Raw genomic sequence first — 11,096 nt, 5'->3', positions numbered from 1 at the left:
GGTATTTTCGGGGATTTTTCCCATTCGGGGAGGGTATGAGGATAATTTCATACCCAATTTCTTATTCAGGGAAGGGACGAGAAATTTTTTTTACCCAATTTCTTATTCGGGGAGGGGACGGGGATGAGGTGGAATCTCCATCTCCTACTCATTTCCCTGTTTTAATTTTTAATTTAATTTTTATTTTTTAAAATTACTAGTAAATAAATAATAAAATTTGAATTATAAAATTATAAGTATTGGTAAAAATAAAAATATCAAAATATTTATATTATTAAATTTTTAGGCCTAATTAACTAATTAAAGTCCTAAATTTTTATTTAGGACATTAAAAAGACCGAACAGATTCTATTAGCCCAAAACTTTTGTTTTAATTTTAATATTCATTAAATATTTTAAACTTAAATCTATTTTTTATTTATTTTTAGATGTTATAATTGCCCACAGCAAATCACAATTTTAATATCTAATTTAATCTAATATTTGCTCTTGATTTGCTTCGACTTAATTATTGTGCTGTAAAGGGAATAGTCCACATTTATAAAGTGCCCACGCCACCATTGAAAAATTAATTTTGAATCTAAATTTGATTTTATTTGTAACAATTTTGTATTAGGCTATTAATTTGTTCACAATAGTTTGTATCCCTTGCATGCTGCGTTACTTACTAATTTAATATATGTGACTTTTGTAATGGATATTAATGTAAGATATATTTCGAACTTTACTTTTATTTGAATTTTTTATTTTAATATGATTAACTTAAAATCGAAAACAAAAAAAAAATGTATTAGTTATTCGGTGATCGGGAATCCTCGGAGATCCCCTGTTATTATTTGGGGAGGAGATGAAGATTCTCTTAAATAATTTTGACGAGGAGGGAGAGGGGACGGGGACATACGCAAAATATCGGAGATGGGTACGGGGAGATTAGTCCCCTCCCCTCCCCTCCCCATTGCCATCCCTAAGTGAAGAAGCTAAAATTAGATTTTGAGAGCTTGTGTTAAGATTTAAGAGCAAGTTTCAAGAAAAAAAAATTTAATTTCATAACTTGTAAAATAATCAAAATTAAAAAGTAAAAGCAAAAGCAAAAGCAAAAGAATATTTATTAAGTTATAGTTTTAATTCATAAAAAGTTATTAAATCAAATCAATTATTTTTTTAATTTTATATAAAGATAGACAAACAAATAGGACCCCGAACAAACCATTTTGATTGAGTTTGATTTGGATTGTAAATAAATGATAAGTAAGTAATTTAATTAAATTAATAAAAAAACTAACGATTTCAAAGATTAAAAAATATAAAAACTACACCGAACTCTATAACCCCCTAATTTTATATACTGTTCTAACTATGGCTGCGTTAATAAATTTTTCACTAACAACGGTTATAGTTAGGGGTATTATATGTACAGACAGTAATGAAAGTTTTTGGGGACTATATATCAATTTGTAATAATATCTAGACATAGTTGTGATTATGTCAAAATAGAGAGGCAAAATGGGAATTATTCCAAAACGTAACCCTACTTTGATTCATCGTGGCACATATATATAACCCTCTCAAAACTGGCATTTCGCTCTTACTCAAGCCTCTGTCGCCTCGCATTTTTCACTCTCCCAAAGCCCAAACCCTAGCTTCAATCCCTAAACACACAAGAACAAAACCATGGCTGAACGAGGTGGCGAGCGCGGTGCATTCGGACGCGGCTTCGGCCGTGGTGGACGGGGCGACCGTGGAGGCCCACGTGGCCGTCGCCGCGCTGGACGCAGAGAGGAAGAAGAGAAGTGGGTCCCAGTCACGAAACTCGGCCGTCTGGTGAGAGAAGGCAAGATCAGGAGCCTCGAGCAAATCTACCTCCACTCGCTCCCAATCAAGGAGTATCAAATCATCGACACGCTTATCGGCCACAAATTGAAGGACGAGGTCATGAAGATCATGCCGGTGCAGAAACAGACACGTGCCGGTCAGAGGACGAGGTTCAAGGCCTTCGTCGTCGTCGGTGACACGGACGGCCACGTGGGTCTTGGCGTTAAGTGCTCCAAAGAGGTTGCCACTGCCATCCGTGGCGCTATCATATTGGCGAAGCTGTCAGTGATTCCGGTGAGAAGGGGTTACTGGGGTAACAAGATCGGGAGGCCACACACCGTGCCGTGTAAGGTGACCGGTAAGTGTGGCAGTGTCACCGTGAGGATGGTTCCGGCCCCACGTGGTGCCGGAATTGTGGCGGCTAGGGTTCCAAAGAAGGTGCTGCAGTTTGCTGGTATTGACGATGTTTTCACATCTTCTCGTGGGTCGACCAAGACTCTTGGAAACTTTGTCAAGGTTTCGATCTCACTAAACTCTTTAATTGGTTATTTAATTGGGTTTAATTTATCTAATTTTCTTTGCAATATTTGTTCTTTTTTTTTAAACTTTGTTTTTATATTGGTTAGATGCTCTATTGTATCCAACGATCTATATAGGTGACTGTTGAATTGTATTATATTCTTCGTTATTGAAATTTAACTGTTGTGTTATTTCTTGTTGTGGGCATTGGGAATTAAAAGTTATTGATTATTTTGGTACTGTTCGTGAGATGCTTTTCTTTGGGGTTCAGATGATTAGTCGATGCCCAATTGGTTTCTCATGAGGAATGTAATTGCGGTATAATATGAGTGATTATCCCTCTTTATTGTTGTTTGGATTTTGTCCAATGATTGATTATCTTACTTGAATTTCTCAGTGTAAATTTGTGAGTGTATGCACAAAATTTTCTGTGTGTAAACTATGTGTCCTGATTGACTTGAATGTTCTAAAAATTGTCTGAATTTTGATTTTATCTTTATGCATTTGTACTTTTTGTTGTTCACAGATGTTCTTGGAAACTATTAAAGCAGTTTGTGGAGTTATCTTGTTTTAGCTTGATGTTGTTATGCTTCCTTTAGAGTGCTTTTTTGTTGTGAAACAGTGTGAAGTGATTGTCGTACTTTCAATTTCTTCTAAAGTTTCATAATGAGTGGTTGCAATTCAACTTTCAGTTAACAACTTTCATGAACTGAATATTATTTTGGTTAGCATATGATGGTCCTTTTTCTTTGAATCCACAGGCAACCTTTGAGTGTTTGTTGAAGACATATGGCTTCCTTACACCTGATTTCTGGAGGGAGACTCGTTTTGTGAAATCTCCATACCAAGAGTACACAGATCTTTTGACGCCAAAGCCCATCAGCAAGGCAGTCATCACAGAAGTTGATCAAGTTGAACCTTAAGCTACTTAAGGCTGCATGGAGAGGAGGGCATTAGAATGAAAGGCATTTTGGTTGACTTTATAGTATAGCTTTGTTTGTTACAGACTTTTCTGTTTTTCATTTCTGCAGGACTAGTATGTTGCTATTTGGGGACACAATTGTTTGCTTTAAAGTTTTGCAATCAGAGTTTTCTTGAATGGATGTTTATTTATCATTGGCTTCTTCACTCGGTGTTTTGACACCAAAGCAAATTTTTTTCATCATGTTGTTGATAGATTTATCTCACTAGCTTTGTTTTTTTGTGATTATAAGTTTGAATGAATTATTCCAAGGACTAAGCCTCTGTTTATTGTAAAATTTGATGGCGGTTATTTGGGGAAATTTTGTTTTGCGAATAAATGAAAAGTGATAGTTTATTTTGTGAGCTAAAAACAAAATAACTTTCACGGGAGGTTCTAAGAATGATCATCTTCTGTAGTATCAATAAGAAGGGTGCTGGGTTGATTTCTTTCTCCCTAAGGGTCTTGTTACACTAGTCTGCTTTTAGAGGATGTTTTTTCTTCTTTTTGTTAATTTTCTCTTACCTAATAAAACATTTCTTTTATAACTTATTGTTTATTTTCTCGCTCAAAGCATAAAACTTGGGACTACAAAAAAAAATTGATTGAATATCTAGTTTCTTTTCTTGTTTCTCTTCTAAGTTTTGCTTTTCATCATCACTTTACAGCATGTCAACGGTACACCATTTGTATTGTACAAATAGGTCCTTTCTGGTTCTTGGTTTCGCAATTGGTAGTTTCGATGGGAGGATTTTTCCACTACAAGAAAACAAGGTTGATTATGTGAATTATGAAGCAGGGCTTCTCACGCACAATAATTGCAGCCAACTGTTGGGATTTAAATTTTAATTTGGTTGTTGCTCAAGCCCTTGTTTATCCTGCAATGGTGGTTGATTGCCGTCATGGTTCGGATTGATTTGGAATTTCAAAGATACTATAGGCTCATGTTTCAACACCAAGAAAACATTGCCCTCTACTAAGCGCCCCGCCATCACAGCCCCATTGTTCAATGCTGCATCCGCATTCAATTTATGGGATAAATTCTAGAATCTGGAAGGCGGCTTTTCCCACGAAGCTGCACCTCCACAAATCTGAGCACTAAAACCTCATTAGCATTTTGAAACAATTTACTATTACGCTCCTGCCATATCGTCCACAGGGGACATACCCATCACCAAAAGCTCAAATTCCCACAAGCTGCAGCATGTGTAACACTCCCAAAATCCAGCCCGCAGATTAATCTTCATCAACTCATTGAAAGAGGCAAGTATATGTCGCACCGCACCAGCCTTCATCGGCATCTTCACTTTTGAAAACACATTTTCCAACAAAATTATTCAAAAATAGAAAAATGTAAGTACATATGTCATGAAAATATTGTTTATTACCACTATAATGATCAGAATAATAGTTCTCATCATCTAATTTGAAATGACCTTTTAAGTCCAAAATTGATTTGATAAAAAATTGCTAAAGAAAAAACCCATGCACGATATTAGATCCAATTTTAGTAGGCTTACCAATTTTAATTGAACAAAACAATTGCATAAAAATAAAGTGCACAAAAGCAAAGCACAGTATTAATGAAGACTCACTGATGTGTCCAATGAGGATGCCAATCGTACAAGTATATAATGAAATTCCTAACAACATTAATGAAGACTCATTGATGTTGTTATAGAAATATCAACATCCATCATACAATGAAATTCCTAACAGTCTCCCTCTCTCGCATCCTTTTGGGCAAAACATCATAAAAAAGAAGGCTTAAAGCTAATAACATGTACACAAAGTCGATCTTCATGATGTGTTGTAGAGTAGCGTGCCTGCAAATAGTATTGGGAGTGTGGAAAATAGATTTTTTTTTTTTTTAAAAAATTATTATCTATCTAATTATTAATTTACTATGTTCACTCTAAGTCAAGACCAGTAAAAACGATTATTTCATCAGGGTTATCAATTTATCAAGGTTCTCTTGTAATATTTATTTCGGACAAATTGGCATTGTAGTATTATGGCTCTAGGTGTTAAGTTATTCAATTTTGTTTGTCCCCGAATTAAAGGGGTGCGAAACAAACATTGCTATATCTAATAAGTTTTACAAGAGCACTCGAAACTGTAATAATTGTTTTTATTATAAATGCTCCATTAGATATTTGTAGCTTCAGCCAGCCGCCTAGTTGTTCTTGTTACTTTTTTAACCATTCGATCTGATATTTTAAGAGTAAAATATTTTTTTAATTTAAAATAACTTAAAATTTAAATAAATATTACATGCAACATGGATAGATTGCAATTAAATAAATTTTAACGTAAACATATGTAAAACTAAAATCTTTTCTAAAAGACCGTTTACCTGTTGTTTGAACAAGAGTTACATTCATACACCAATAGTGCCGATAATTGAATGTATGGTAAGGTGAGAATGACTTGTAAAAACTCATAACAATGATTAAAGCAAACGAAATTAGTAATATTATTAGAGTAGTAGATATGGTAAATATGGGTGTCCGCATTGCCTGTATTTATGGTTTTAATCATGAAGTGACGTCACGTGAATCAGTAGAATTTGAAGAGAACATTGCCTTAAATAATATTGGTATTGATTTAACAGGAGAGGACTTAATGGAATAAGAGGGAAGTTTGGTAAAAGCAACTAAAAAAATTGGCATTCTTTATAACAAAAAGATAAATACTTCTTAAATGTTAAAAAGAAAAGTTATAAAACAGAAGTGCTGCTAAATAATTAATAAGCGTTAGAGGTGTTCAGAATCCAATCTGATCTGCTCAATCCATCCGATCCATAGAAATTCGATCTGTAAAAATCCGATCTATGGATTGATGGATTGGATTTGATTGAAAATTTGATAATTCGCAATTGATGGATTGGATATGGATCTACTTTAGTAAATCTACAAAAATTCGTAAATCCGTAAAAAAATAAAAAGTATTTATTTATGGATCTACTCCAGTAAATCTACAAAAATTCGTAAATCTGTAAAAAAATAAAAAGTATTTATTTATTTAAAAAATAAAACTTGTAAATATGACATTAGTACTTACTAGTAAAAAAATAACTTAAAATATAGTTACATTAACACTATATTATATCTTATCCGATAATATATAAAATAAAAATAATTAAATAAGCAAATATAGCTTCCTAAACAGTTTATTTTCATGTACTGGTCTAAACAAATGATATTTTTTTCTTTTTGATGTATTATATTTTGAAACTTCAAATGTATTTTCTAACTTTATTTAAAAAATTAATTTGTTTAGATCTTATTTAATTTTAAATTTGATCAGTAGTAAAATTATTTTTATATTAAATTTTTTTATTTAGTTAGTTCGTGAATTGGACAGAATTAAAAAATTGATATGGATTGGGTCAAATCCGCATCTGATCTGTAGATGTATGGATTTGATTTGGATTGTATTTCACCAATTCGTGAATTAGATTGGATTGAAAATTTATAATCTACAAAATCGTGAATCGGATATGCATTGATTTCTAATCCGTAAAATCCGATTTGCGAACACCCCTAATAAGGGTTATTTGCTCCTATAACTACTACTTAGCATTTTCGAGCATAGGAGTAAAAGCATCTTCCTCCTCACCCGCACATCCTAGCTTTAGTTTATTGTACACGAGGCATAGGACTGCACAGCAGTTGCACTCAATATCTCTTCTCATGTTCGACGTCGAGGGTTTTTGGATTGAAATAACACCAATATTTTCAGTGCCCATGTCTGCGTTGATAGAACGAACTTTTCCGTCCAATTCATCTCTATTCTCAATTTCGGCCTCCTGATTGTAGATCTTGCACAAAAGCCACTTATTATTCTGGAAAAAAAAAGAAGCAAAATAAAATTACTATTAAAATTCTTATTAAAAAATTAAATAACAAACAGATTAATGAATACAGATATGGTACCTTTATTCAGTAAGCTTCGTTTTGCGTACATGGAAGTGGAAGGTTATGTTGGTCATTTATTCTATATTCATGCATGATCCAACTAGACTTTTTTGCATCTTTTGAATGATTATAGTTTCCTTGAAACTGATAGAAGAGAGGCATTCTTGCACCTTCTCCTAAATAATTTCCTTCAAATTGATGGTAGATTAGTGTCTTCTTGTACCCAATCGGATTTTCCTTTGTTCCAATTTTAATATCATCACCTTCAGCTGTATCCTTCCAATATCCATTGCCAGCGACTCTGCTCCGACAATCTCCAATATTTGAAGGCCATGTGAAGAAATAAATTATTTTTTCTTCCTGCTTTTGGAATATAGCTGTTATCGCACAAACACGATTAGTCATCACTTGTAAGTGAAACTGCGGAATATTAAGAAACACTAAACCAACCGCTCAGGTCATACGCAGACAAAAGCCTATGACTCAATCTTATAAGTCACAATTAGGCAAAGCTCGATAGTGAGGCAAGAAACTAAAAAAAGAAGAAGTTAAAATAGAGTTTGTATAAAGGGAAATCGAACTTATACATGTCACTAAAGCCTGGGTAGTGGTGAGCTTGTCCCTCGACAAAAGTTGATGGCAAAAGTTTTAAGTCCATGTAGAAACTCAAATATTTCCCTCCCATAAATATAGGAATGAGAGTAATTATCTTTCCAAATACTAGTGGGAATAGATTTTCAATAGACTTTTAAGTCGTATTATATATTTTTACGTGTATTTAGATCCCTATAGACTTAAGATATTAATGTTTGTAGATTGTAACCATTAAGAAAGGTGGTTAAATCTAAGTATGCAGAGGCCGAACAAAAACATTCAGGACAAGCTTCAACGGCATAAAAGAAGAAGAGAAACCTTGTACATGAGAATATTTTATAGGGTACATGAGAGTTGAGAGAGGAAAACAAATATTTTTTTGTTAAAAAATCCATAATTAATTTGCATATCATTCTTTGCCAACCAATTCAATGATTGGCTGTCAATCAACATAAAGATTGATTGACTCGATCATAACCAATCAATGAAATTACCAAAATCTTAATTGTATAATTTTCTTTATTGTATTTTAAATTTTTGTATAAATTGAACTTTCATGTTCACGAATCAATAAGAGTTGAAATTTATTTTTTCTCAACGGTTCTCAAAAGTTAATCATAATTAATCATCAAAGAATACATACGGCAATGAATGAAAAAGAAAATTAAAAATCATAATTTAATGAATACATAACGCAATGAATGAAAAAAAAAAAAACTGAAAGTGAATAATGAATTAAGAAAGAAATAAACCTCATAAATACTGAGGGCCGAGCACGTGGACATCATCGATGATAAAATTGTTGGTAGGCAAAGGTTGATCCAAGACTAAATTCTTCAAGTAAAGAGTCACTAATTCTTCATCGGTTGGGCAGAACCTATTATAATTACTTCCTAAAGAGAAGTCGAATTCAATTCAAGCAATATATGCAATTAAAAAAAGGGAAAAAGAAACGAAAAGTGATGAATTGAGTAATTTATGATGAAACAAATGCAAATGAATTAACCTGATAGATCCTGTCGACTGTGGAGTAAAGTATTGCTACGAGGCAATGTAATAAAGCCTTTGCTCGAGTGTTCATCAGCCGAGCGGAACCTATTATTATTATTTCCTACAGAGAAATCGAATTCAATTAAAGTAAAATATGTAAAGGAAAATGAAAAGTGATGGATTGAATAATTTATGATGAACAAATGCAAATTAATTAACCTGATCGATCCTGAGGACTGTGCAGGAAATTGCTACGAGGCAACTCATTGGTGCCACTTTTTCTGTTGGTGGAATAAACATTCCTATCTAACTCATCCTTATTCTTGTATTCGGTCTCCTGCTTATAGACCTTGCACAAAAACCATTTATTCTTCTGAAAAAAAAAAAGAAGAAAAATAGTTACAATTAAAATTCTTAGTATAAAATTTATATGACAAACAATTAATGTAATGAATGCAAGATACGGTACCTGCATTAAATAAGCTTCCCATTGTGTACGTGGAAGGCTACGTTTGTCATTAATTCTACATTCATGCATGATCCAACTAGTCTTTATTACATCTTCTTCTGAATAATTCCCATGATATTTATATTGATTGCAGAGATTCAGCATTATATCTCCATTTGGATCATAATAATTTCTTTTAAATTCATAATAGACAAGTGTCTTCTGGTACCCAATCGGATCTTCCTCTGATCCAATTGGAATATCACGACCTACGGTTTCCTTCCAATATCCATTACCTGCGACTCGGTAGTGAGGATCTCTATACGTAGGCCGGGTGAAGAAATACATTGTTTTTTCTCCTGGTCTCTGAAATAGAGCTGCTATTGAACGAATACAATTAGTCATCAACACATATGTTAGTGAAACTATTTGACTCAAAACCTCAAATGGTAGATAAGGGTCTAATAATACTGTTGAAAACAAGTTTATATAAATCAACCCCTCATGTGAAAGAGGACTGATTAGGACAAAAATCAGAGTCCGGAAAGTGAACAAAGAGCTTGAAAAAATAAATGAAATAGAGAGTGTGCTAACTTGGCATTGAGCCAAGTAATAATGAGCTTAAGTAATAATGACAATAAATGGGATAAGACGGATGAATGCTCCTTTACTTCCTCAGGTATTATTTACCAAAAATGTTATTGTCTTGCTTTTATAGCCGCTTTATTTGATTTTTTGAGTGTAAAATAGTGCTTTGTCTAATATAATTGAAAACTATAATATATAAGTCGGATGTACATTTGAAAAATAAAGGATAATAAAATAGCTTTTAACAAAAAAATAGATATAGGTAATTTTTAAAAATATAATCCAACTAAGTAATTAGTTCAAACTATTTAGGGTATGTTTGGCATGTGGTATTGCATTGTATTATCTTGTAGGCCCAACATTAGTTAAAATATACTTATGTTTGGTGATCAAATGGATTGCATTGAGCCGCATTACAATGCAGCTTTTACAGCATTATCAAAACCCTTGCCCCACCTCATGATTAGGCTGTACACTGATTTTTGTGTTTCAAAAGTCAGTAGCTTGCCCTTTTTCTTTTACTTTATAATAATAGTAATAAAAAAATAAAACTTTAATTTAATATAATATTATACAATATTAATTTTTATTTTTTTTTATTTTTATATTATATTTTATTAATAAATTTATAATTGAATATAATTAATAATAAATACTTAAATAGTATATAAAAATATAATATAGCATTACATTATTTAATTAAGTTACAATAATTAATATATATAAATTAATTATTTTTAAATAATTTAATAAACTAATAATACATATTTAAATATGAATAAAATTAAATAATATTAATTTAGAATTAATAATAATAATATAAATAGTATTATTACATATACTACAGAACTCTTACTTAGATTATTTAGTACAATTTATTTTGGTCGTGTTTATGTTACAACAATTGTAACACTAAATATAATATAATTAAAATCTAATACAGTAAAGTGTAACACCAAATATTGTATAGCATTGTTATAATACAGTGCTAATGCAATACAGCATAATACAATACACCAATATTAAAATAATGCAATACAACATAATACAATACAGTGTGCTAAACGCACCCTTAAAGACTAATGAAAGAGAAAGCACCCTTAAAGACTAATGAAAGAGAAAAAAAAAGTTAAAAAAAAGAGAATAATGACGTAAATTTTAACGGAACAAAGATACAATAAGAATTAGGAACCTTTAATTTTTTCTAAAAAGAAAAGAATAATAAGGTAAATTTTAAAGATCATATATATATATGACGGGAATT

At 32.0% G+C, this 11,096-nt stretch overlaps 1 protein-coding gene and 1 long non-coding RNA gene across 2 annotated transcripts; one reads left to right on the top strand and one right to left on the bottom strand.

Moving 5' to 3' along the window:
* The first annotated feature begins 1,564 nt into the window (after window positions 1-1,564).
* LOC18031953 (40S ribosomal protein S2-4) lies at window positions 1,565-3,459 on the top strand. Its single transcript, XM_006421353.2, has 2 exons — window positions 1,565-2,328; window positions 3,093-3,459. The coding sequence occupies exons 1-2, from the start codon at window positions 1,672-1,674 to the stop codon at window positions 3,252-3,254; spliced, it is 819 nt and encodes a 272-aa protein (XP_006421416.1). The 5' UTR covers window positions 1,565-1,671; the 3' UTR covers window positions 3,255-3,459.
* Window positions 3,460-8,575: 5,116 nt separating this feature from the next.
* Window positions 8,576-9,030, bottom strand: LOC112101138. Its single transcript, XR_002907229.1, has 3 exons — window positions 9,016-9,030; window positions 8,813-8,917; window positions 8,576-8,699 (listed from the first exon to the last, which is right to left on the bottom strand). It is a non-coding gene; the product is annotated as an uncharacterized LOC112101138 (long non-coding RNA).
* Window positions 9,031-11,096: the final 2,066 nt, after the last annotated feature.

This window comes from Citrus clementina, unplaced genomic scaffold (genome assembly GCF_000493195.1).
Source record: "Citrus clementina cultivar Clemenules unplaced genomic scaffold, Citrus_clementina_v1.0 scaffold_9, whole genome shotgun sequence".
NCBI lineage: Eukaryota > Viridiplantae > Streptophyta > Magnoliopsida > Sapindales > Rutaceae > Citrus > Citrus x clementina.
Note: the sequence above shows the minus strand (reverse complement) of the source record. Positions and strands in the feature narration are given on the sequence as shown.